The following is a 27,098-nucleotide window of genomic DNA, read 5'->3' as shown; positions in this document are numbered from 1 at the left end:
TGAATAGCGTATTATCCTTACAAATTGTAAAGGAAGCAAGTTCTAATTCAGTTAGCTTGAGCTCTCAAGAGAGTACTAGTGTTCTTTAGTAAGCATCAAGAATTATCCAGCATATCATTTTGTTAAAACTCCTTTTTATTTAACCAGTTTCAAGTAACAAATCTGCCCATACACGTTAATGGTAAAAACTAATAAAGTTGATGACAAGTCAGTTGGCCTCTGACTGTGGTAGTGGTGTCTGGCCTACTGTATTTGCTATTTCAGGAATTGAAAAGGGGCCATATTTCTTGGAAGGGCTTAGAGCAGAAGTCAGAAACATTCCCCAAAACATTCACCAGCTTTCTCTGTAACTTGCTTACCAGAAGAAATTATACATTTCCTCTGTTTGTCCTGGCTTATTTTGAGAATATAAAATTTGCTAGAGATTGTACTAAGCCCCTTTTGTGATCTTCGTAACACTCCTAGTAGGTTGGTAATTGTTTTAGGCTCAGTTTTACAGTTAGCTAGGATCAAAACCCAGGTAGTCTGAATGTGAGACTGAAACCTCAGATCCTTTCTTAGTGGGGTGGGTGAGCATCCATACAGCACGGTAGGTTGCAAGGGGAAAATTGTGCGGCAGTATTTAGGGCATCACCTGCAGGAACGTTCATTGGTGCAGTCGGGTTAGGATGAACTCCCCTTGAAGCATCACATCAGGTGAAAGGCAGGGGTAAGCATTTCTGTTAACACTAAGCTGTCACTCACGGGGTTTATGATCAGGATTCATGCCACCTGTGTGGCCCCCAAAGCTGAAAGTGTAAGTCTTAGATTCATGGTGTCCTCAGATACCAGAGAAAGAAAATGCAAATCAACTGGCTAAAAGTGGAAGAAATAAGGGCCTGTCAAAACTGGTAGAATATAAGAAAGTCAAACAGGACAAATGGAAATTAAAAATATAACTGTTGAGGGACTTCCCTAGCGGTCCGGTGGTTAGGACTCTGCGCTTCCACTGCAGGGGGTGCGGGTTCCATTCCTGGTCAGGGAACTAAGATCCCACATGCCGCGGGGAGAGGCCAAAAAAAAAAAAAGTGGAAATAAACTCAGCGTAGAGGTTAGACTACACATAGCTGAAGTGAAACTGGGAAATTTGAAGAAGTTACGCAACATCAGGACACAGAAGTGGACCAGGTGAGAGTTTGTTACTGGATTTTAGGATGAGACGGGCAACTTGCATTTAATTGGAATCCCAGGAGGGACCATGGAAGGCACAGCCGCTCTGAAGGGAGCCCTGAGTACCTACTACTGTGTAGGAGTACATACTGCTGTGCAGTGAGGCTACAAAGGCAAGTCTCAGTTAACCAGGTCAGCATCGCGGTTAACTCCGGAAGGGAGGGAGGGGCGCACAAAGATAACGGCCATTTCTTTGGAGGGAAGGGTGGGCACACGGACGCTCGCTTAAGTCTAAACCGTACAGTCATTTGTATATACTTAGGACATAACGCTGTCATTTTATAAAAGTCCACGCCTGCGTCGTGGGAGCTGGCAGACAGCTGCTCTGACGAGCCTGACCGGAAGCGCTTCCAGCCCCGCTCGGCCGAGCTTCTGGCCCGGGGACTGGCTTCCTCCTATGTTAGGACCCCTGCAACCTCTAGCGGCGCGGCGCCGCGGGGCTCCGGCTGGACGGGCGGGCACCGCCCCCGCTGCCTGGGGGGCGGGACTTCCGGGCGGCGGGACTTCCGGCCGCTGAGCGACGGGCGCAGCATCAGCATCAGTATCAGCTGGCGGCGGCTGAGGCGACAGCGGCTGCGGCGCAGGCGACGGGCCGCGGCCTGCGGACTACGGGCAGCCGGAGCGGGCGGACGCGCCGGCGGACAGCAGGCCGCGCTGGCGGCGGCGGTGGCCGCGATGATGGAGATCCAGATGGACGAGGGTGGCGGCGTGGTCGTGTACCAGGACGACTACTGCTCTGGCTCGGTGATGTCGGAGCGGGTGTCGGGCCTGGCGGGCTCCATCTACCGCGAGTTCGAGCGCCTCATCCACTGCTACGACGAGGAGGTCGTCAAGGAGCTGATGCCACTCGTGGTCAACGTGCTCGAGAATCTGGACTCGGTGCTCAGCGAGAACCAGGAGCACGAGGTGGAGCTGGAGCTGCTGCGCGAGGACAACGAGCAGCTGCTCACCCAGTACGAGCGGGAGAAGGCGCTGCGCAAGCAGGCCGAGGAGGTGCGTGGGCCGGGAGGCGCCGGGGCCCCTCCCGGGGACCCCAGTCCTGCCCGGCCCGGGGACCCCGCCCTTAGCCCCCGCCCTGCCCGGGCCGCAGCTCTCGCCCCGCCCATCCCACCAACGCCCCCGACGCCAAACCCGGCCCAGGGACTGATGCCTGGCTCCCCCATCCTCCTGGCCTGCTGCTCCAGCCAGGAACCCTAGCCCTGAACCACCTGGCGTCACTGGGGGATCTTGCATCCTAAACTGCCTCAGGCCTCCGTCTCCCCTCCATACCCACTTCTCATTGCAGACGCCAGTTCTTTTTGCTTTTGTGTGTGTTTTTCCGCAAACGCGTCCTAGACCCCAGTTACAACTTCTGGTTGCTGAAATTTTAATTTTAATTTTATTTTAAACCCTTCCAGAAAGGGGATTTCTGATCTTCTTATGGTTCTGCAGCCAGAAGAGGTGTTGTCAGATCTTTGCCTTATCTCTAATCCAGTGTTTTGACGGTCTGTGACATGGGTGAATTTGGTGATTGAGGTAAACACATTACCAAAGCCACAGTTAGGCTGCTCCTCTGGCACCAGGTGAAAGACTCCAGGTTTCCGGAGGTGATTTCTTTGCCCTGTGATTCCCTCCGTTGGGAATATTGTTAGCTTATGTGGAAGATGCTGAGAAATTCCACTGTGGCTTCTGAGCAGTTAAAAGTAGAATTTTGAAGTATTTGATCGTGTTCTAGGATACCTCCATAACCTGGAAATCACTTATTTGTGAACCAGTTAGAAGAACCATGCATTGCAAGGAATACCACTTACCTTCATTCATTCACTATGAAATATTTAGCCCTGTTGTCAGACCCAGGTGGATTCAGGGGACCTGGGTTCTCATTCCTGCCTTGCCTTTGTGACCTTGTCCATGTCGCCTGCCCCCCTCTGGATTTTGATTTTCCTTCAGTCATATGAGTCAGTTGCCCTAAATGATCTCTAAGCCCTGACATTCTGTTGTTCCAGGCATTAGGTGATGGCTTTTTGGTTTATGAATGGGAAATTTCTTATTAAATGAGCTAAATTCCTTTTTAACTAATTTGGATTAACACATTCTTGATTTTAGTATTGAAATGGAAGACTGTTTCAGTATTTTGGCTTTTTCTTAAGCCAGGGCAGTTTATGTCCTCCTAGTTTGGTTTAAAGTGTGTTTATAAAAATTAAGAGTGCCTTGTATCGTTCCTACTTACGGTGGTTTATGTTGATCTTGGGTTTTTTCATTCATCTGTCAAGAGGCTGTTGCCTATTGATTGGGGTGCCAGGTTGCACCAAAACTGATTTAGGGCTCTCACCTTAAGGGAGATGCAAGAGCTCGTAGGATTTTAGAGTTCAGAGTGGCCACAGGCATTTACTAGGGAAAGAACTGGCCCCAAGAAGGAGTGGGGGTGGACCAAGGTCACATGCCCTAGAAGAACCAGGCCAAGACGCAGTCTACCCTGACCCCTGGAGTGGGCTCTTCGTTCCACTGCTGTGGGAGGTCAGAGAGCGTACCCCCAGAAGACTGGAGCTCTGGGGCTCCCCTCACTGGCCATGGGGCAGTGGCTGCCTCCCTCTTGCTGGGCAGCACCTCCCACTTCTCTGACTGCTCTCAGCGGCCATTTGATGCCTAACTGAGGTTTTGAGTAGGTTTGTTTTCTTTCATCATGTACCTATGTGGTCAATATAGTGGACGAGAAGGAACGAAAAGGAGAAAGATGGACAACCTTAAGGCTAAGAATCATAACCATCTACCTTAAAAATTTGCTCTGCATGGATGAAGCCCCTGCTCTGCTCTGCATGGTTCAAGTGCAGCTGCAAGCGAGTGTGGTTCTGACCTCCCACTTACGCCCCTGGACTAAGAGCTGGGGGTGCGCATGTGGTATGGAGGAGAGTGCCCTGGAGGCCGAGACCTATCCTTGCCCCAGCTATTAAGAGATGCTGAGCAGAGAGCCACAGAGTGAACAAAATGCTTGGCTGGCCGGCATCGAGGCTGTGATTTGATGCTAATAGTATGCCCTTGGAGAGACCTCATGTGATGTTACAACCAAGAAAAGGGTCAAAGTCTGTAACCATTGTGGCATTCTAGCTCATTTACTAAATCCAATAGACATTCATTTTCAGTTTTGTGGAAAAGACCAGTGTACATTGTGGCCTGGCTTCTTTTTCCACGCAGGGCCTGAGATCCTAGATGTGTGTCTGATAACACGGGAGGCTGAACAGCATGGGCTGCAGGCGTGTGCGTGATGCAGAGTAGCTTCTGCCTCCCCGGCCACTCTGCTCAAGAAGCCTTAGTCAGTGCTGAGTAACCTGAGCCGCCTGCAGCCTTCTGAGCACACAGAATCTGCACATTTAAAAAGAAAGAACCTTGAGCAGAGCAAACACCTCTGCCCGTTGCTTCTTGCCCGTAATAACCACAGTGAGAGATTGCGAGTCTGTTCTGGTCCCAGGGTGACTGTCTCGATGGGAGTGACGGTAGCTAGAGGTGGTGGGGTCCAGGGAGGGGGGCCAGGCCCCAGAGTTTGCAGATGCTTGAGTGTCAGCCTCACCTTTGGGAGCTGCCCGCCCTGTGACCAGTCTCCCCCTCTCTGGCCCCACTGGCCGCTTCTGTAAAGTGCGTGGGTTGCCAGACGTGGCAAGTTTCTTTCATCTCAAGTGCCAAGTCCTGTGATTGGCTGTTGTTTGCCTGGAGAATTGCAGCAAAGCAGATCTAGCCAAGCCAGGGAAGAGCACCTTGATGAGGCAGCCTCGGGTGGCAAGCGTGGGGCATCTCAGTCTCTGACTGTGCGGGTTTTACGCTTGTCATCGAGACCAGTGAGTCCCGCTCAGACTTGCAGAGCTAAATGGATGTTGCTGGCTTCTAAAACCCCTACAGAGACCTTAAAAATGCTGAAGCTGTATCCAATACAAAGTTTTGAAAACCCACTGAGTTCTTTCCCATTAGAAAAGAAGGTTGGAAAGGGGCATTTGACCAGGATGGCCAGGAGCGAGTGGGCGCCCCTGGGCAGTGCTGCCCACCGTGGCCCCCAGGGAGGAGAGAGCAGAGGGCTCCATTCGCCCCAGTCCTGGGCAGCAAAGAGCCGTCCTCGCAGGGATCAAGTGCTAGGCTTACGGGAGGAAAAACAGTGTTTGCGAGAAAAGGTGTGAGTTTAGTAGCCATCATTCACCTTGAAGTCTTCTTGGCCCTAAGGAAACTACTGGTAACATCCCCCACTCATCACAAGCAACTCAAGTGGATGTTCTGTCCATGAGACATGGCTGTGGGTATTTGCTGATACCTCAGTGTCTGGTGTAAGGAAAGCATCCAACTGGAAAGTTTTACCCAAAACTGTGTTTTTCTAGTTGTACAAAAGTAATGCATTTTGTAGAAGAATATTTGGACAGGATGAAGCTGGAGGGGGCAGAAGCCATCATCCTACTCTATAGAGATGATCATTTGGCATTTTTTAATAAGTGAATTAATATATTGAATCAAAAGTTTTTCTTCTTGTGTCCCATATTACAAATAGTAAATTCACCCCAGCTTAGACAAGGTATGCAATTTCTTCTTCTGCCGTGTTGTCATATTAAAAGACAGGTTTTTGTTTTGTTTTGTTTTGGGTTTTTTTGGCCGTGCCACACTCAGCATGTGGGATCCCAGTTCCCTGACCAGGGATCAAACCTGTGCCCACTGTGGTGGAAGCGTGGAGTCCTAATCACTGGACCACCAGGGAAGTCCCAGGACAGTTTTTTTCAATTGTTAACTTTTTTTAGATGAAGCTGTTAAGATTTGGTGCCCGGAGCTGCCTTTCCTGGTTGCCTCTAAATACTGGTCCATTATAGCTCTCTTACCAGAGTCACCAGGAGTACATCAGACTCTCCCTAAAAAATGGGAACAAATAGGCACAGGAGAGGGCTTGCCTGGTGGTGCAGTGGTTAAGAATCCACCTGGCAATGCAGAGAATGTGGGTTCAAGCCCTGGTCCGGGAAGATCCCACATGCCGCGGAGCCGCTAAGCCCATGCACCACAACTACTGAGCCTGTGCTCTAAAGCCCGCGAGCCACAGCTACTGATCCCAAGTGCCGCAATTACTGAAGCCCGCGCACCTAGAGCCCCTGCTCTGCAACAAGAGAAGCCACTGCCATGAGAAGCCAGCACACTGCACTGAAGAGTAGCCCCTGCTCGCCGCAACTAGAGGAAGCCCGCACTCAGCAACACAGAATCAATGCAGCCAAAAATAAATAAAAATAAATTAAATTTAAAAAACAAAAAACAAATAGGCACAGGAGAGCAGAGAGAGGCGCCTTCCAGCCAGAGAGAACAGAACATGCGGAAGAAGCCCCACCGCCTTGCCAGGCTCGCCCAGCGGGAACCCTTGGAACCCTCAAGGCCCTGTGGTGGCCGTTAGGCAGCGGGGCAGGGACTGGGGCAAGTTAGTTCTCCCAAAACTAGAATTTCTAAGTTAAATTTTAAATCTTGTCTTTCTTTTTAAGTTTCTGTTTTGGAATAATTTATAGAAAAATATAGAAATAATTTATGGACAATCTCACCCAGATTCCCCAAGGTGAACGTTTTTCCACATTACTCTTCTCTCTCCATCTCCCTCCCTCCCTCCTGCTCCGCTAAGGCCTGAGGGCTCCTGCAAGTCCTATGGTGTCCTCAGTTCCCGATTGGCTTCTCACTTCTAGCTTTTTACAGCCTTGACGATGTGATATCACAGGCCAGTTATCTTGCAAGATGTCCCTTAGTTTGGCTTTCGTGTGACCTCATGACCAGATGCAGGATGCAAGCTGAGGAGGGGCACTAGTGTGGGGGGCAGGGTCCCTTTTCCCAAGTTCCCGCTTGTCATGAAAGGGAGGATGACCTGTTAGTGCAGCTGAGGAGACCAGGAGCTCGGTGGTCAGCAGCCAGACGGCTGATGTTCCAGGCTTTTGCTCTGTTGAAAGTCAGGGCCCCAGGGGTCATCCTCACAACCTCCCATGTCCAGTGACTCACGAAGTCCTGGCCATTCTTTTGGCCTGATTTTTTTTTTTGTACTTTTTGTGCTTCTTTTTTATCTCCTTTGCTACCATCCTGGCTTGAGTCACCACTGTCACGCTGGTCCCCCAGCCACTTTCTTCCCCTCCCAACCCTTCTCCTGTGGCCTGAACTGGTCCGCAGGCAGGTCCCATCTCCCACTCTCTCTTGTTCGTTAACTCAGTCAACTAAGCATCGTGAGGGCCAGACTTGCTGCCGGGGATGGGTCCGTGCTGCCCTGATGCAGGTGCTCAGATGGGGAGGTCCTGCCACACTGTCAGATGGTGAGAAAATGGCAACGTGAGATGGAGAGTGAAGGGTATGGATGGGGACAGAGGAAGGGACGCTCCCAGGAGGAGACCGCCTTCTCCCGGGGTTCCCCAGCACCCGCCCCCCGCGTGCCCTGTCCCCTGCCCTTCCACTTCCTTCTTCCCCCTCTGCATGTGCTTCTGCTGCGCACACCTGACTCCCTCGTGTCTAGCACCGTGACATTCAGATGTAGGTGCTCGAGCGAGTCCCTGTCACCCCAGAGTCCCCACGTGGGGGCTCTTTCCTGGTTAGCCAAGGGGCAGTGCCCTTCTGGTTCTTCCAGCCCCAAGGCTGGTTCTTTTCTCTCTGACACACGTCCCACAGAGATGCCAGCTGCCTGTGCATGTGCAGGTGAGGAAGGAGGGCAGCCTTTCTCTGCTTCCACGTGCTGCACTGAGCTGTTGGTTCCTGGAGGGCAAGGCCTCTTTCTGTGGTTTTCAGCCATCCATCTGTCCAACACAGCTCTGTGTGAGGACGGAAATTTCTGTTCTGCTATGTGTCCACACAGGGCCACCGACACTTCACATGTGCCTCATGCAGTTCAGGATGAGTTTTTATTTTTATGTCATTTAAATTAATTTAAGTTTATTTTTTAATCAATTAATTAATTAATTTTGGCTAGGTTGGGTCTTTGTTGCTGTGCGCGGGCTTTCTCTAGTTGTGGCAAGCTGGGGCTACCCCTCGTTGCGGTGCGGGGGCTTCTCATTGAAGTGGCTTTTCTTGTTGTGGAGCATGGGCTCTAGGCACACGGGCTTCAGTAGTTGTGGCACGTGGGCTCAGTAGTTGTGGCTCCCGGGCTCTAGAGCACAGGCTCAGTAGTTGTGGTACACGGGCTTAGTTGCTCCGCGGTATGTGGGATCTTCCCAGACCAGGGCTTGAACCCGTGTCCCCTGCGTTGGCAGGCGGATTCCCAACCACTGCACCACCAGGGAATTCCCTAAATTAAGTTTAAATACCCACATGTGTCTGTGGCTAAGGTACTGGGCAGTGTAGCTGTGGGCGGTCTCGCTCAATCACTGTTCTGTAATGACAGGCAGTAAATGTTTCTTTGACCTGTTTCATAGCGTCAGGCAAGAAAGGAAGATGCTAAAAAGGTGGGGTGTTTTTCTTTAGTGAACATGTTCTAGAAAGAGGGGAGACCCCAAAGTGTAGCAGGTTTTGAAACAGGAGAATAGAAGAAAATATTGTGAGATGAGGAAAAAGAAAAAAAGCATTGCAGCTATTTAGGAAACAACAGAGAGGTGATGAAATTCTTGAAAGGCTGAGAAGAGGTCTGGAGGGAAATCCCAGCACCTAGAAAGCAGCTAGTGTTTACGGCGCACCATGAAATCTTCCACCATGGGCTTCAGTTCTGTTCCGTTCTTTCTTTGTAACAACTTTGTTGAGGTCAGTGCACTAAGCTGTACATACTTGAAGTGTGCAATTTGGTGAGTTTTAACACGTCTACACCTGAAAAACCATCCTCACAATCAAGATAATGATGATCTCCATCATCCCCAGAGTTTCCTTGTGGCCCTCAACACTCTCTCCCCGCTTCCCCCATCCCTAGGTAACCACGGTCTGCTTTCTGTCACTGTAGATTGATTTGCATTTTCTAGAACCTTATATAAACTGAATCCTGCAGTGTACACTCTTTTTTTGACTGGCTCCTCTCACACGGCATAAGGATTTGAGATTCACCCAGGTTGTTACCATTCTTTCATTCATCCGTTCATTGCTAGTGTAGCCTGCTGTGTGGGTGTCCATCCATCTCCTCTGGTGGAGCAGGAGCTCCCCGTCCACACCTGCGCCCTGTTTCTCGGGGACTTGGGAGGCTCCGGCGCAGCCTGTCCTGCATGCAGCTGCACACAGGGAGCCCCGCTGGAAGATGGGCAGGGAGACCAAGCGGTTAGAATCAGTTGGTGGCCAGCTAGCGCGTCCTAAGAAACCATCCCAGTCACCAGGGTGGGAAAGGCTCGACCCAAGGAAAGGAAATATTCACAGACACTTAGAGCCCGTGGAATCATAAGTCAGTTACCTTGTTTTGAGCGCCTCTCATGGGCAAGAGATTTGGGGAATGCCAAGATCAGTGGAGCGGACCTCCGTTGGCGGGGTTTGTGAGACAGGGGTCAGGGCATTTGGATTCTGATTATCTTCAGTGGTGGGTTCAAGGTGATGCCTTTTGTTCAAGTTCTCTGGGTACCCTTCCTTCTCCCAGTGAATCGGACCCAGATCCGGGCAGGATCCCATGGGTTCTGCTCAAGCTTCTGGCCTCGGGTCTTCAGTGTACGCTTCTGGACAGCGAGACCCTGTGTCCACCAAAGGGCGACCATGGGCGTCCTCAGGTCTCTCCTGTTAGATGGAGTGAGAAGGATATAGAAGCCAAGTGGATTAGGAAGTTGAAGAAATCAGTGTAAACTGCTAAGAATGCTTCAGAGATGCACTTTCCTGGTGGCGCAGTGGTTAAGAATCTGCTTGCCAATGCAGGGGATATGGGTTCGAGCCCTGGTCCAGGAAGATCCCACATGCTGTGGAGCAACTAAGCCTGTGTGCCACAGTTACTGAGCCTGCGCTCTAGAGCCCGCAAGCCACAACTACTGAGCTCACGTGCCACAACTACTGAAGCCCTTGCGCCTAGAGCCCATGCCCCACAATAAGAGAAGCCACCACAATGAGACGCCCACGCACCGCAACGAAGAGTAGCCCCCGCTCACCACAACTAGAGAAAGCCCGTGTGCAGCAACGAAGACCCAATGCAGCCAAAAATAAATAAATTTAAAAAAAAAAAAAAAAGAATGCTTCAAAGAACACAGTCTACTTGAGAATAACTTCTCCCAGAGAAATTTCTCCCAGGACGGGGCATTTACAGTTTTTGTCTTATCTTCCTTTTTCTTATTTCCCCCCAGAACCAATCATGTCATATATCATAAATAATATAATAAATGTAATGTATATTTTAAGATGCAAAGTATATATTAGTATCTAACATAAAATACTTAAATAAATATGTAATATATTAAAATATGTATTTTTTACAGACATCTTTCCTATCTTACCAATTCTTTTTTTTCTTTTTAATATTTCTTTTTTTAATTTATTTGGTTGTGCCGGGTCTTAGTTGTGGCAGGTGGACTCCTTAGTTGCAGCTCACAGGCTCTTTAGTTGTTGCATGTGAACTCTTAGTTGTGGCCTACGTGTGGGATCTGGTTCCCTGACCAGGGATCGAACCCAGCCCCCCTGCATTTGGAGCGTGGAGTCTTAACCACTGAGCCACCAGGGAAGTCCCTATCTTACCAATTCTTGAAAATCATTGTGAGTTAAACCAATGCCATTTGTTGGGATTCATCTCAAGCAGATGCTGAACCAGTGATTCCTTTAACCTAAATGAGGAATCTATGCTTTTTTAAAAATGAATCCAACCTTGTTCTTGGGTTCCTGCACAGTGGCGTGATCTCAGACGTGTGTCTAAAACTTGAATGCAGAAATGCCCTTCCCTCCCTCTGTCCACCTGCCCACACTGCATTTTAGATGTAAATGGTAACAGTCATGGAATATGGGGAAAGGCTGGGAAAAAAAACCTCTGAGGTTTGAGGTCTCATGAGTTCAGCACCCCTGTGAGCGCCCAGTAAATGGTGATCATGATGGGAGTGACCGTCAGGAGCAGGGAATTACCCATCCATAGAGGGCGTCTCCCCTGGGCACAGAGCCTGTGCCCAACACCCCAGTGCACCACTCTGCCTAAGATAAAAGACCCAAAAAGAGCGTTTTTCTTTTGGACATTCACTCTACCACCTCACCCCCAGAAAGGAATTACATGCAAAAGAACAAAATCTTTGATTCCTGTTTTATTTCTAACAATTCAACCAGAATTGAATTATTTCCTATGTGTGACCCTGGCCTAAAGGACATATAAGAGGGAAGGATTGGATTTAATGTCTTAATTTACTTTGCCTTTAATTAAAATAGCCTTCAGGGCTTCCCTGGTGGCACAGGGGTTGAGAGTCCGCCTGCCGATGCAGGGGACACGGGTTCGTGCCCCGGTCCGGGAAGATCCCACGTGCCGCGGAGCAGCTGGGCCCGTGAGCCATGGCCGCTGAGCCTGCGCGTCCGGAGCCTGTGCTCCACAACGGGAGAGGCCACAACAGTGAGAGGCCCTCATACCGCAAAAAAAAAGTAGCCTTCAGTTATGAAAGTTACCAGAATTCTAATGATTATGTTATAGAAGAGTGTTTACCTAGTAATCTCTCTTGCATTCTGGGATTAGGAATGCTGGCTTGTGTTGTCTTAATTTTATATTTGACATGAAAAGTCAGTTTATTTCTTTTTAAAAAAATAAATTTATTTATTTATTTATTTTTGGCTGTGTTGGGTATTCGTTGCTGCGCGCAGGCTTTTTCTAGTTGCAGCAAGCAGGGACTACTCTTCATTGCAGTGTGTGGACTTATTGCGGTGTCTTCTCTTGTTGCAGATCACGGGCTCAGTAGTTGTGGCTCACAGGCTCTAGAGCGCAGGCTCAGCAGTGTGGCACACGGGCTTAGATGCTCCACGGCATGTGGGATCTTCCCAGACCAGGGCTCAAACCTGTGTCCCCTGCATTGGCAGGCGGATTCCTAACCACTGCGCCACCAGGGAAGTCCCGAAAAAGTCAGTTTATTTCTTAAGTTTGGTTTTATGCATGAGTTAGATAGAATGATCTCATTCCATGGGATATTGAGAAAAGCTTCCTCTGGTTCCTGGATTTTTGGAAGTTCCCACACTCTCAGGCTACTTCAGTATGTACCTTGAAATTCACCAAAAAAGCAAATTCTGAAAACCAAAGTTGAATTTAATTTTAAAACAGCAATTTGTTCGTAAGAGGGAGGGGTAGAAGTATATCTTAAAAACAAAATCTAGGGGCTTCCCTGGTGGCGCAGTGGCTGAGAGTCCGCCTGCTGATGCAGGGGACATGGGTTCGTGCCCCGGTCCAGGAGGATCCCACGTGCCGCGGAGCGGCTGGGCCCGTGAGCCATGGATGCTGAGCCTGCGTGTCCGGAGCCTGTGCTCCGCAACGGGAGAGGCCACAACAGTGAGAGGCCCGTGTACCGCAAAAAAAAAAAAAAAGAAAAAGAAAAAAAGGGAATTATGGGGGCTTCCCTGGTGGCGCGGTGGTTGAGAGTCCGCCTGCTGATGCAGGGGACACGGGTTCGTGCCCCGGTCTGGGAGGATCCCACATGCCGTGGAGCAGCTAGGCCCGTGAGCCATGGCTGCTGAGCCTGTGCGTCCGGAGCCTGTGCTCCGCAACGGGAGAGGCCACAACAGTGAGAGGCCTGCGTACCGCGAAAAAAAAAGGGGGGGAAATCATGTAGTAGATTGGTATTTAGCAGTAAGAATCAGGTATTTCCTAGCTCAGTGTTCATGTTAAGACACCCTGGTACCTTTTCCTCAGTTGTTAGTTGCTCCTCATTGCTCTTCGGGAGGCTCCAAAGATTTGTTGTGAGGTGGCCTTAAACCTCTGTGTGTTATCAGGTGCTAAGTGACATTTTGACTAGACTCGGTTAGACAGATGACAATTCCAGACAAACTCAAATCTGTAGTGCATGTAATTGGCGTGTGTACGAGTTTTTCACTTTGGCATGTCTCAGACGGTAGATTCCTTCTGTTTCACAGTCCAGCACCAGGCAGACCCACTCAACCCAAATGCTGTTAAAAATTTTATTCTTCTCATTTCCATTCATATTGGATAAATTGAATTGGACAAATTCAATAAAAATTGAAAAATATTTAGCTTTCTTATGGACGACTTCCTTATAGAGATAACTTACCCTGTCCCCCACCACTGAAAATTCCTGATTTTCTTAAATCTAAAGTAAATGATCTGTAAATAAAAATATTTTCTGCTTCCTTGAAAACATCTATTGAATGTTTTGTGACTCTAACCCAGTTACTAGAGTTCCCTCCTGACACCTCCCCCGCCACAGCTGCCCGCCTCGTTTTGGAGGAGAACTTGTATTTTCCTCACTTATTCATTTAACCACCAACCACGAAGCCCCTGCTTTATTCCATCAACTACGCCTTACTTGTCCAGGTGATTCTTATTTCATCCCAAGTCTAGCCCCAAGCATTTCCTCATAAAAAGCAATGATTAAATATCTGTTTAGTCTTGGCCAGGCACTGGTCCTTCATGTTATTTATCCCTCATAATATTTGATGAAGGTGGCATTGCATCTTCCATTTCAGTTAAACAGTTAGCTTGCATTTTTGTTAATTAAAATTACTGTAATAACGTTAAAAGAGTTTTTTCAGGAGGGGAAGAAAGAGGACGCCTTTTAAGCTGCAGAACAGCATATTGTGTTTGTGATGTTTTCGTGGACTTGGAGCCCCTGACATGCCCCCTAGTCAGCTCTGTCTGGTTCGATGCTGTCCCTCAAGGTAGCGGGGAAGAGCGGTTCTTCCCCAAATGCCAAGTGCGGTGGTCGCCAACCTGCAGAGCCTGCAGGACCAAACACTGGTGTCCCAGTGTTTGGTCCAGCCCAGCAGGGAAGCTGAGGGCTGGCCCTTTAGTCTGCTCGTGGTCCCTTGTGGGTTCCTTGGGGCTTTTTGTTCATCTGGGGCATTGCTGCCACGTGATTGTGATTGTGACCACTCACACCCCTTGTCTGCGGGTGGTTACTGATGACTGACCATTCCCATCACAGGACTGTCCCTTGGCTCCAGGATTCCTTGTGCCTGGGAACCACAAGTGTCCTGTGAGTTCATGTCTCCCTGCCACTTGGGGTGCCCTCTGCCTTTGGCCTTGAGGACATTCATGTACACAGCTTACCTAGATGTTTTCTCTCTCAGTTAATATCTCTGTATTTCCTAGGGCTGAAAGGCCTTAAAATATCATAACATCAGAGGACTTCTTCATGTCACCTGGTTCGGGGCCAACTGCATCGGGGATCTCAAAGCATATCAGTTGTTTTATGGCATGACAAAGCTTTTTGGGACTGTCATCTACATTGGATTTTAACGATCACCTATCAGGATAGATTTAGGAACATCTGTCTGACCTTCTTAAGAATCTGGAGGAATTCCCTGGCAGTCCAGTGGTTAAGACTCCATGCTTCCACTGCAGAGGGCATGGGTTTGATCCCTGGTCAGGGAGCTAAGATCCCACATGCTGCGTGGTGCAGCCAATCATCTTTCATCTAGAAATCTTTTTAGTTGACTCTCAGCTATGAAATGCAAGTAATATGATGAAATACAGATGGGAATTCTAGAGAAATGATGTTAGCACCACAGAACGCTTTTCTTTGTGTAAAACTTTGGTGCTCCAGCTTGGAGGTAGGACAGGGCTCAGTTTACAGAAAGGGAGCATTTTCCATCCTCCAGCCCCAGTCGCCCCGTCATTCAGCTCTTCACTGGCTCAAGATGAGCTTTCCATTCAGCCCAAGTCCAGCCCTGAGCATTTTGTCATGAAAAACAGGGACCCCTTCCTGAGGACCAGAGAACTGATGCTTTCTGACAGGCAAAATGTTGATTCAAAAAATAAATATATAAGTGATTCAGGATGATTCTCAACTTAATCTAGAACAATTCACAAGTGGGAGTAACCAAGAATATATTGAAAAGGAAGAGTTAAGAGGGTAAATATATATCAGCTATTAAAAGATGCTATTACACTACAAATTTAAAAAAACCTTTGGGGGCTTCCCTGGTGGCGCAGTGGTTGAGAATCTGCCTGCCAGTGCAGGGGATACAGGTTCGAGCCCTGGTCTGGGAAGATCCCACATGCCGCAGAGCAACTAGGCCCGTGAGCCACAACTACTGAGCCTGCGCGTCTGGAACCTGCGCTCCGCAACAAGAAAGGCCGCGACAGTGAGAGGCCTGCACACCGCGATGAAGAGTGGGCCCCACTCGCCGCAACTGGAGAAAGCCCTCGCACAGAAACGAAGACCCAACACAGCCAAAAATAATTAATTAATTAATTAATTTTTAAAAAATGATAAAAAAACCTTTGGTTACTGGCTCAAAAATAGACTAAAATATGTCTTAGAAGTTAGCATATCATAAGGGTAGCATTCAGAGCAATGAAGAAAAGGTAAATTATTAAGTAAATGGTGTAGAAGTAAGTAAACTTCTGTACTGTACACACGCAGACTACATCCTGGGAAAAGTACTTGCAGCGTAGAAGACAAATTCTTGAATGGGTCTAATAAGTCCTTACAAATTGTTAAGAAAAATAACCTGTAGTAGAAAATCGGACAAAGGACATAATGAGCTGTTAGATGTAGTGTATATGACTAATGAATTTATTCAGTCTCACTAGTAATCCAGGAGCTGAAAATTAAGACAATTATGCTCTGCCGTTTTCCCACCTGTCGGGTTGGCAGCACAGAGGCCATGGGGGCTCCGGGAAGGGCACCACCCGACCTGGGAGGTGTGGGCTGGGGTGCCCGTCTGGCCTTGGGGAGCAGGATGCCACTGGGCAGATACACAAGTAGTAACAATAATAACGTTTTAAAGCAGCCTGAAAGTCCAACAGGAGGCTATCAGTTGAGTAAACTATGCTCTGCAGACACCCACTGACGGGAACACACACCTGTTAGAAGTAGGAGTGGCAGAGCACAGTTCTTAGTGTGGAGAGACATTTCCAGTGTAAACGAGTGAATAAGTCAGGTCAAGATACCGTGTACAAAATGACGGCACATCCGCTCCACACACACACGTCTGGAAGAATGTCACCCAATTTTAACTGACCCTCTCTGGTTGGTAGATTATGGTTTTGTTGCTGTTGTTTCTTAACCATTGATAGCATGGCAGAATTATGGTTTTTTAGAAGTATTATTTTCACTTAACACTCTCTTCTGATTTTTCTACAAAAGGATATGTTTATATCATTCTTTTAATTTTTTTTAAGTAATAGGAATTAAAATTACCCAAGTTAAATAATTTCTTTACCAGCCAATTAATAGCATTTGTTTATTCTTCATATGCTGGTCATGGCCACAGTCATTCAAAACCGCTTACTTTAAATTTTTGTGCCGCTGCACCATTTGTGTGCATTTTCCTGGCAATGGGGCGGATGTTTTTCATTTTACTTAAGTTGTGAACGATGTCATCAATACAGATTTTCTTTCTGACGCACCCCTGCCCGCCCCCGCCCCGGGTGTTTTTGCCCTCTGTCACTGCACTGGGTGAGTCATCCTTTGGGCAGGAGCCCCAGTGCTTTTCAGCACAAAGACCTCTGAGAAGCCACTGTAGGAAGAAGCGTCTCTGGGGCCCAGAGTTGGGGTGGGGGACTGGGTGCAGTTTTTACGGGAAATACAGCTATAGCCACCACGAACTCATTGACTCTCCCAGACACCCGAAACCTGGAACCAACAGCCTATTTTATATTCCCATCTTTTGAGACACTTTTTGTGTCTTAAGGACCCAGCTGACATTTATGGTTCCTACAAATGAAATTTCTTACTAATATTTCCATTTCGTACACCGTAAAATCAAGGTGTTAACAGTTCCCATCAGGGCTGTTGCAGGGCTGTGGCCTTCAGGCTGTCACCTAGCCGAGGGAGGGAGGGGGGTTTGCTGCCCAGTGCCCATCCCCCCGGACCAGACCCTGCCTTTACCCTGGGCTGTCAGTGTTAACCTAGGTATCCTCCTAAGAACATTTAGGATTTTCTTTTGTTTTACAAAGTGCTTTCTTTTCACTTGATTCAACAGTAATTTTGCTCAGAAACTTACCATGTAAAGTGCAGATTCCAAATCTAGGCCAACAACCCCCCATCTTGTTTTTAAGAGAATCAGAGCAGTACTATGCATTGCCGGTTATTCCACGAAGGATGGCTTCCTGAACTTAGCAGTGACTGAGATACAGGTTAAGAGGAAAGTACACCTGGCCTCTTTATTTATTTTTATTTTTGAAAATTAGAGACTTTTTTTTTAAATTTATTTTTGGCTGCGTTGGGTCTTTGTTGTTGCGCGTGGGCTTTCTCTAGTTGCAGCGAGCGGGGGCTACTCTTTGTTGCGGTGCGTGGGCTTCTCGTTGCAGTGGCTTCTCTTGTTGCGGAGAACGGGCTCTAGGCGTGTGGGCTTCAGTACTTGTGGCACGCAGGCTCAGTAGTTGTGGCTCGCGGGCTCTAGAGTACAGGCTCAGTAGTTGTGGTGCACAGGCTTAGTTGTTCTGCGCCATGTGGGATCTTCCCAGACCAGGGATCAAACCCATGTCCCCTGCATTGGCAGGCAGATTCTTAACCACTGCACCATCAGGGAAGTCCACACCTGGCCTCTTTTAGATGTTCAGTGTTGAGAGGAATAATATTACTCTATTGCCTAAGGACCAGCTACATAATTTGTGGGGCTCAGTGCAAAACTGGAAATGGGGGCCCCTTGTTCAAAAACTATTAAGAATTTCAAGATTAAAGCCAGCGTGTGTGGGCTTTTCCAACTTTAGGGCCCCGGGTGACTGCCTGGTAGCTGGTTAGAAGGCTGTGGTATCCACAGCCTGTTGGGAAGCTCTCCGCACAGCTGTGGCGGGTGGTGGACGGGAAGGGAAGCCGGCTCTGGGGTGCAGAAACCACATTCTGGGCCTGAGCGTGAGCCCTTCTGAGGGGCTGCTGTCATCTGGCCATCGCACATTCATGACGCCTGCTGTTTTTCTTCCTTGCATGTATAGAAATTTATTGAGTTTGAAGATGCCTTGGAACAAGAGAAGAAAGAGCTACAAACCCAGGTGGAGCACTTCGACTTTCAGACCCGCCAGCTGGAACTGAAGGCCAAAAACTATGCAGATCAGAGTAAGTCGCTAGCCCGGAGAGATGAAATTGCATTTTGAATGCATTTGTTGTTCTCAGACCCACCCAGCTGGGAGGGATGTTGAGAGCCTTTGATAAAAAGAGAGTGAGAAAACCCAATGAGAGCCTTATCTTATTTTCATTGTGATTCCCTCAATAATTTGTTTTCTGTCTTTACACCGCTCTGTATTTCTGTAAATGGCCTCAAATCCTTTGTGGAAATAAATAGAATTTATAAATAAGGCCCCTCTGATGACAGAGCATTTTTGCTTAATGTTGCAGTCTGACCCGAAATTCACAGATCTGTGAACTTTGTGTGGCCCTTTAGGACAGAGCTCCTGGCTGCCGGCTGGGGCTCCTGTCTGTGTGCTGCTTGAGGAGCGGGTGCTCTTTTGTGACCTGAAAGTTGGGCCCAAAATGGTGCCCCTGTAATGACAGTTCCTAGGGGGCACTCATGGCCGACCAGGGTGCCTACGGGAACACCCTGTCCCTTACAAGGAGAGGCAAGGAAAGGGTTTTGTGTTGTTTTTTATTGTTTGTTTGTTTGTTTGTTTTAAATAAGAACTATTATTTTACCTTTAGAAGTCTTTGTTTAAACTATACTTTCAAAGTTATAACGACCCTGTAATTTCAGTTTTCTGTAATTAGTTGTTTTGATGGTTGAGACCTAGTTTGTTGCTTTACCTCATTACCTTGGATAACAGGTGCCTTCGTTCCTCTGGAAAGTTAAGATCATATCAAAAAAAAAAAAGAAAAAAGAAAGAAAGAGGGACTTCACTGGTGGTGCAGTGGTTACGAATCCGCCTGCCAATTCAGGTGACACGGGTTCGAGCCCTGGTCTGGGGAGATCCCACATGCCACAGAGCAACTAAGCCCGTGCGCCACAACCACTGAGCCTGTGCTCTAGAGCCCACAAGCCACAATTACTGAGCCTGCGCGCCACAACTACTGAAGCCCACGCACCTAGAGCCCATGCTCCCAACAAGAGAAGCCACCACAGTGAGAAGCCTGCGCACCGCAACGAAGAGTAGCCCCCACTCGCTGCAACTAGAGAAAGCCTGCGCACAGCAACGAAGACCCAACGCAGCCAAAAATAAAATAAATTAAATTAATTTAAAAAACTGGTTTGATGGTTGGGTCTAACCATATCCCAAACCAAGACTGGAAGCCAATTTTGCTAAAGCCAATACCCCCGGGTGTTGTAGGTGATCACAGCTAGTGGCAACACACACAGACACAAACACGCTAGTCTTTGTGGGGCAGAGGCAAACCGAAAGGCCCGTTTTAGTTTTGCATAGACCCGCCCTTTCTATAACTACACAGAATCCTTAATATTCCCTTTGCTTAGAATAATTTTCATGTGAAACCTTTTCATCTTTTCTTAGAAGGAAAACATGTAAACTCCAAGGTACAGTCTGAAGTTTTCCGTTTGGTCAGCATCAGGGGCAAGGACCGAGGAGAGGGGAGAACAAGCCTGCTGCGTGTCCTGTCTCGCTCTGTGCAGAGTTCAACAAAACTGAGGTTGGAACAAAGGGCCACAGACGCAAGGTGTCTGAGGCCCGTGGCATGCTGGCTCCGTGGCTTGGCTGTCCAGTTAGCCCATGGCACTCAGGTGCTTCCCTGTGCCTCTTGGTCAGAGCACACGTGGGGACCATCCTGGGTGTCACAGGGGTGACACAGCTGCCAGCCCAGAGGTGGCACGATCGTGACTTGGTCTTTCCAGCCCCTGGTCCGTGTGGGGGACACCTGTGTGTTCCATCCTGTGTTCAGATATTCTTCTCTTTAGTGTGTCTCAGAGGCTGCTTACTTCCGAATTCTGCCTCTGTCCACAAGCCACCTACTCGTTCCTTGTCTACATGTGACACAACGTGACACATCCTGTGAGTTTTGCCTGCACCTCCAAAGCTACCAGCTGACTTAGACATAGAGAGTAAGGCTTGTGTGAGTTTCACCCAGCTCTTGCTCTCTGTAGCAGGATTGAATAGCCTCAGATAACCGCACACACGGTGATGCACCCAGACCCGGGCCGATCAGAACCGCCTGCTAGGTCCCCAGGGTGTTCTATGCTAATGAGGCCACCTCTGAGCTCAGGGTCCAGGCGTGGGTTTGTCTGGAATACTCTGTCCCCCAGCAGTCAAGCCTGGAGAAGTACGTGCCCTGGAGAAGCAGGTTGTGCAGTTGACAAACATTGGTTGTGTTTTCTAGTTTCTCGGCTGGAGGAGCGGGAGTCGGAGATGAAGAAGGAGTACAATGCCCTGCACCAGCGGCACACGGAGGTGGGTTTCCCCGCCACGGGGCCAGGGCCATGAGGAAGTGGTAAAGTCCCACACGTGGGGTTGGCTGCCGACCTTGGCCGCCTTTTCATTCCCTGGGGTTCACCTGCTGAACCTGAAAGCCCTGGGCCTCATGTGGCCAGACTCCCTTCCCTGAACTCTGCCTTCATCTCTGTCCGAGCCAGTGAGGGTGAAAGTGGCACAGGCTGGAGGGGGTGGGCGGGTGGACCTCATGGGCAGGGAGCGCTCACTCGGATGTGTCCTCTTCACAGATGATCCAGACCTACGTGGAGCACATCGAGAGGTCCAAGATGCAGCAGGTCGGGGGGAACAGCCAGACTGAGAGCACCCTGCCGGGGAGGAGGTAGGACGGGAAGCCAGGTGCCAGAGCTTGGTGCCTTCCCCCAGGAGGAGCCGTGGCCCTCCCCCGACTCAGGGAGAGGGGTGTCCGGTCGGAGTGTGAGGCTTGAACCGGGGTGTGTGCTGAGGACGGCACCAAGCAGGTGAGGGGCTGGGGTGGGCCTGCTGCGGGCCCGCAGGCCGTCATGGAGACCCAGGGAAAACCATGTAGTCCATCCTAATACCTGCAAATTCTGTTTTTCTGAATTCGCCTACTCTGTAAAATTTATTTGTAGCCTCAAAATCACCACTCACGGCACTTTCGCAGTCATCTGCAGATGTGCGCAGAGTGGTGAAAAATTTGAGTCACCCAGTTCACAGGGTGCCAACTGAGGTGGTGCCAGGTGACACTCCACCTCCTGCAGAGATGCCCAGGGATGGGGGCGGCAGGTGGCGCAGTGTCCTGCAAGACGCTGGGGTCCAGGGGCCAGTCAGTGGGGACTGGATGGAGCCCAGCTCTGGCTCCTGTCCTCTAAGCCATGTTAAATACTTCTGGCACCTCGTTTTCTGTTGTGTAAAATAAAGGAAACAGTGTACCAGGATGAGTGAGGAATGAAGATTCTAATCTGTGTGAGATGTGTACCTACCTATGTACGTGTTTCTTCTACAAGCAAACGTGTTTGCGGTGACTTTGTAGAATACAACCAGTTCGAATCGCAAGAATCGACTCTAGGTGGTGGGGGAGGCCTGCACACCTTGGTGACCAGCAGACGCAGCCACACCCCGCCATCCTGGTTTTATTCGGGGAGCAGAGAGAAGCCTGCAGAGGCCAGGTTCCTGCTTCATCTTCAGTCAGGATAAAACTGCACCTCAGTACCCCAGGAGCAGATTGTCAGAGATCTTCTCCTGGGTGTTGCCATGGGAGGCCATGGCTCCATCAGGCTGGAGGAGGGAGGAGACGCCTGAGGCCGGAACCCCAGGCCCAACAGATGGAGCTCACCGTTTGTGCCTCTGCAGCTGTGGCCCCTTGTTCCTGCAGCAAACACCGGAAGCCCCAGGTCTGGTCACGAAAAGGCTCTATTTTCTCTGCACCTGTCTCCTTGGTGGGTGATGTCTGCAAACAAGGAGATTCAGGCCCTTCCATGCTGGGCATCGTCAGCTACTCACTGGGCCATGGTGGGCGAAGCTGTTGAGTCTTCCGATTTGAAAACGGAAACTGTAATATGTCAGCAGAGGCCTAGCAGGGACTAGGAAGGGCAGTCATCCAGGGGACCACTGGCATGTTTTTAGACAGTCTAGCCGCTTCTCGTGGGGAGTAGGGGATACAGCCGTTGTGGATGCTTTCTTTCTGTAAATGTGTGCGCCCAGGAAAGGGTATCGGGGTCATTAGCTGACCCCGCCCCCGGCTCTGTGAGAATTACGTGAGGGAATGTGTATCAAAGAGTGTGTTAAACTACAAAACCCTTTGCAGTTATTGTTTCTGGGTCAGTTTTATCTGAAGGTAGGAAATACCCATCTCCAAGCCACCGTTTCCCGACACACTGTGAAAGCCTCACTCGTGGCCCTCAGAAGTCACTGAGGGAATTTCCAAGGAACTGCACCAAATGCCAACCTGGAATCGGGAGCTCCTCGTGTTGTTTTGGGGCTGCAGAGGCTGGCTGTTCGGGCATTACCTAGAGTTTGGGCTCTGGCCCAGATTCCTGCCCAGCCTTGTGTCCCCATCAGATCCTCCTCAGGGTGTCCCCGAGGCCAGGGTGCACTTGGCTGTGTGTCCATCCTCTCCAGGCCCTGGACACTCTCTGCTAAGACACCTTCCTGAGCCCCATGGGGGTAGAGATGCCTGCCAGCGGGAGGGAGGAGCCTGGGGCTGTCAGCTGCGACCCTCCTGTGCCTTGGCAGTGAAGAGGCGCCTTCCTGTGTGTGTGTGTGTTGCGGGGCGGTGGCCGGAGCAGCGCTTGTTTGGGCAGCAGAGAGGCAGGGCTGCGTTTGGGCTGCCTCCATCGCTCTGCCAGCTGGCTGGCGACATTTAACCTCACTGTGGCGCACAGAATCGCTTGCCCCGTGCTTGCTGCCACAGTGTATGAGACTCTGGGCTCTGGCTGGCCCTGCAGCCGCCCTTGCCCCACCCGCCTGGACACTGGGCTGTGATGGAGATGTTCCCAGGGCCCACCGTGCGTCTCTGACTGCCCCGGGCCCACTTTCAGATGAATGGATGTGGACGGCAGCCACGCCTCCCATGTCCAGAGGGCACGCTGGTGGAAGGAGAGAAAGCACAGGCCTTCTCTTACTGCACTGGGTGTTGGCCTCTGTAGGGCTCAGAGAGTGCAGACATCCCACTGTGGCCTGTGCTGCTGCAGCAGATGAAGGGGAAGGCCCTGTGCTGCCCTCCTGGCCTGCTCTTCTCTGGGGTGTACCCCTCCAGCCACAACTCTGGGTCCTTTGGGGACAGATGTGTGTCCGCCCACCTTAGTTTAGACTCTCTGGCTCCCCGAGGAGGCTCGTCCTTAGTGCCGGGGAGCTGCTGGCCACTGCTGAGCCCAGACAGGCACAGTTTTCCTTGAGTCCTGGCTTGGTTTTGTGCATCTGTGTGTCTTTAGAATAAAACCGGTGGTGAGGGCTTCCATGGTGGCACAATGGTTAAGAATCCGCCTGCCAATGCAGGGGACACGGTTTTGAGCCCTGGTCCAGGAAGATCCCACATGCTGTGGAGCAACTAAGCCCGTGCGCCACAGCTACTGAGCCTGCACTCTAGAGCCCGTGATTCACAACTTCTGAGCCTGCGTGCCACAACTACTGAAGCCTGTGCGCCTAGAGCCCATGCTCCACAACGAGAGAAGCCACCACAATGAGAGGCCCGTGCACTGCAGCAAAGAGTAGCACCCACTCACTGCAGCGAAGAGTAGCTCCCGCTCACCGCAGCTAGAGAAAGCCCGCACACAACAACGAAGACCCAACGCAGCCAAAAATAAATTAATTAATTAAATAAATTAAAACAAAACAAAACAGGTGGTGAGCGTGCGTGGGCCTGTGAACATGGTGTATGCGATCGTGTGCCCTGTCACTGCACACGCGAGTGCCTGCGTGTGCCAGGAATGTCATGGGGAGGATGCTCACCCACTGCCCAGGGCTGAGTGGGCGTAACCTGCCGTCCAAGCCAAGGGGGTGTGTGTCTGTGTGCCCTGGGTCCATCCTGCGTAGGATCTGCGTGTTCCACATCTGTCCGTCCCCATGGGGGCCCTCCCTCTCCATGTGCGCACACGTGCCCCCAGAGCCCCCGACCTTCGCTCTCTAATGTTGCCTTCTTGTCTTGCCCTCTGTGCTGTCCCCGCTGTGTGCTGGCCCTTGTCTGTCACTGCCCTGCAGTCCTCGCCAGTCGTGGAGGAGAAGGTAAAGGCTGCAGCTGTCCCTGGGCCTCGGGTTGGGGGAGCTCAGACGGCTGCCAGAATCGTACAGATTGGAGGCTCCGGACTTGGCGTTTACAGGGCCTGCTGCCAAGGAGGGGCAGGCGGATCCCAGGTCCCGAGGCAGCCCTGAAGCAGGTAGCAGTGCAGGCCCCACTAGCAAACGTCCACCCGGCCTGCAGGTCGGGCCACATGTCTGCACCCCCAGGAGGTGGCGGGCAGGGGTGGAGACCCTGCGCCTGGTGTTAGGCAGCCCAGCTCAGTCACTTAGGACCCAGAGCCAGTGGCATGACCTCTGCGAGCAGTGTGATGCCCTCGGGCCGTAGCCTCTGAAGTGGATGAGCATTGGCGTCTCCCGGGGGAGCTGCGGGGCTATAACAAGAGGACACGGTGGGTGAGCCTTGGATGGGCTCTGGCTGGCAGTCAGCAGCACCCAGCAAATACTCTTGAGGCTTGCGGTTGCGGGGAGCAATGGAGAGGACACGGGACTCGATCCTCGTGAGGATTTCCATCGGGGAGTGCGGCCTGGCTATCTGTTGACGCACATAGTCGTGGAGGCCGGCGATGGATACAGGCTCCCATCCTAGGGAGCAGGTGGCCCCACCCTGCCCTGCCGTCACATTACCCTGTGGTATCTGGTGACAGCCTGGGCCGAGGAACCCCTTATGTGCGTCCCCCACCAAGGTCAGAGCTGGGCCCCAGGAGAGGCACCCCCATATGGGCACTGGGAGCCCAGTGGAGGAACAGTGGTGGAGGAGGGGCTGGGAGCCCTGAGGGAGCAGCCCACAGACAGTGGCTGCCTTCCCGGATGCCGAGGGCCTGGGGGCTGTGGTCAGAGAACGGCCTGGCGAGGACTGAGCCACGGGCTGCTGAGCTTGGGATGGATCTGAAGACCCAGAGCTTTCTAACTTGACGTCTGAGCTCTTAACCGAGAAAGCGTCGTCTGTCATATGGGACAATGGCTGCATGAGGCACTTGAGGTTGTCCACAGGAAACTGCCTTCCCGAGTGGCCGAGGCCCCTGTCCGGCCCTGCAGGCCTCCTCTGGCCCTGTCCCTCCCGCAGCTTAGCCCCCAGAGGCACAGCCAGGTCCCAGCAGGTCCGGGGACCCTGCATTGCAGGAGGCAGTGTCTTCCTGAACAGGACAGACCAGCAACTCGAGCAGCTCAGAGGGGCTTCCAGATTCCGAGTTCTCCTCCTGCTCCGCCCCAGCCCTGCCGCTCTGGAGCCATTGGGACACCCCCAGAGAGACATCCTTCCCAGAGTTATGCCTCAGGCAGCTGCCCGCCAGCCATAGGAAGTTCTGGTCATGGCGGCCGCTCCGCTCCCCTGTCCATCACCTACATCCTCCAGGCACTGTGAGGAAGCCACCGTCCTCCCTCCAGGACAGCCCAGCCTCTGGACCTGGCTCCGTCGGACCCCTGAGGAAGCCTTGCCACCGCTCCCACCTCAGCCCCTGTGTGTCAGGGATTCGGATGCTTGGCCTAAACAGCTCTGAGCAGCATGGACTCCATGCAGCCACCGACAGGCTCTGGGGCGCCATGTGTCTGCCCCGGGCCTGGGCTCCGTTCCCTCGCCGCTAACAGCCCACGGAGTGTATCCCAGCGACTGAGCCCACGGCAGGCGGCTTTGAGCATCAGTCCAGCCCACTGGACATTCTCAGTTTGCTAGCATAGCTTTATAAGACACCTCTGTGGTGTCAGTGCTCCGTGACGGGGGGAACTGCTCGGAGCAAGAGAAAAGCACCCCATGAGAAACTCTGTACCCAGGTCTCCTGAAAACAGTGATGGGGTGTTGGGGGAGGGTGAGGAACAAAGAACAGGGGAGAAAGGGTTGACTCCTCCTGGCTGGCTCCAGGAGGCAGAAGTAGGGCCAAGGAGGAACCAGGCAATGCTGCCTGTGATGCCAAAGGGCCTATCACAGGCACTGCTGTGCAGGTGCCTGTTTACAATGGAAATAAATAAAACTGATAAATGACAGTGTAACGGAGGGGAAATGTTCTATGGGATCACAGCGGAGTGGCGATGCCCTGAGCGGGTGAACACGCTGATTAGCGCGGCTGCAGGGCAGAGGGGTCAGAGGTCCTGTGTGCCTGGCCACCCAGAAGGTCACGCCCTTCCCTACAGCCCATGGTCAGGGGCATCTTTTAGAGCAGCTCCAGCTGCAGAACAAGCATCTGCATGTCCAGGAAGAGTTTGCAGCCCTGTTTCAGGAGCCACTGTCTAATCCCCCCCCCTCCTTCTCTCCCCACATTTCAACAGGAAGGAGCGTCCCACCTCCCTGAGCGTCTTTCCCCTGACCGACGGTGTGGTACGTGCACAGATGGGGGGCAAGCTCATGCCTGCGGGGGACCACTGGCACCTGAGTGACCTCGGCCAGCTGCAGCTCAGCTCCAGCTACCAGGTTTTGTAGCCGTGCTGTGGAGTGAGGGCTCCGCGTCGCCCCACATTCATTCAGGAGGGTGTGGCCGCAGCCGGGACTCTCGGCTGCTCGGGGACTGCCTACAGCCAGGGCGTGCCCATCGGACGGGGGGACCTGCCTATAGCCAGGGTGTGCCAATCGGGCAGGGCTGAGCGTAGTGAACATCCCCCAACACAACCCAGAGCCTCGCAGCCAGATTGGGCTTCACCCCACACGTGTTGTCCTTCTAGCATCTGAGGTTTGCACTCCAACCAGGAGAAAGTCAAAGGTCAGGGGTCAGCTTCTCTTCTTTGGGCTGTTCTTACCGGCCTACCCGTGCTAACAACCTAGGGGCCTGAGTTTGAGAAGGAGGACGTCCCGGTGTGCTCAGCTCAGCAGTGAGAGCACCCACCCTCCATCCCCGGCACTGGGGCCCTGGGAAGGCCA

General features: G+C 51.3%; 1 protein-coding gene across 5 annotated transcripts in view; it reads left to right on the top strand.

The window, feature by feature from the left end:
- Positions 1-1,680: 1,680 nt before the first annotated feature.
- Positions 1,681-27,098, top strand: part of MAPK8IP3 (mitogen-activated protein kinase 8 interacting protein 3) — a 48,245-nt gene continuing 22,827 nt past the window's right edge. For 3 of the 5 annotated variants that reach the window (XM_082643836.1, XM_082643840.1, XM_082643839.1), the window contains exons 1-5: positions 1,761-2,202; positions 18,122-18,242; positions 20,445-20,515; positions 20,785-20,876; positions 26,513-26,654. In XM_082643836.1, coding sequence (XP_082499962.1) covers positions 1,885-2,202; positions 18,122-18,242; positions 20,445-20,515; positions 20,785-20,876; positions 26,513-26,654 — 744 coding nt within the window. In that variant the 5' untranslated portion in view covers positions 1,761-1,884. Of the gene's footprint in view, positions 2,203-18,121; positions 18,243-19,624; positions 19,761-20,444; positions 20,516-20,784; positions 20,877-26,512; positions 26,655-27,098 lie in introns of those variants that run through there. The other 2 variants (XM_082643837.1, XM_082643838.1) reach the window with 2 other exon arrangements.

Source organism: Mesoplodon mirus (genome assembly GCF_964341445.2).
Source record: "Mesoplodon mirus genome assembly, chromosome: 15".
Classification (NCBI taxonomy): Eukaryota; Metazoa; Chordata; class Mammalia; order Artiodactyla; family Ziphiidae; genus Mesoplodon; species Mesoplodon mirus.
The sequence above is the reverse complement of the archived record's forward strand: the minus strand, read 5'-3'. Positions and strand labels throughout refer to the sequence as shown.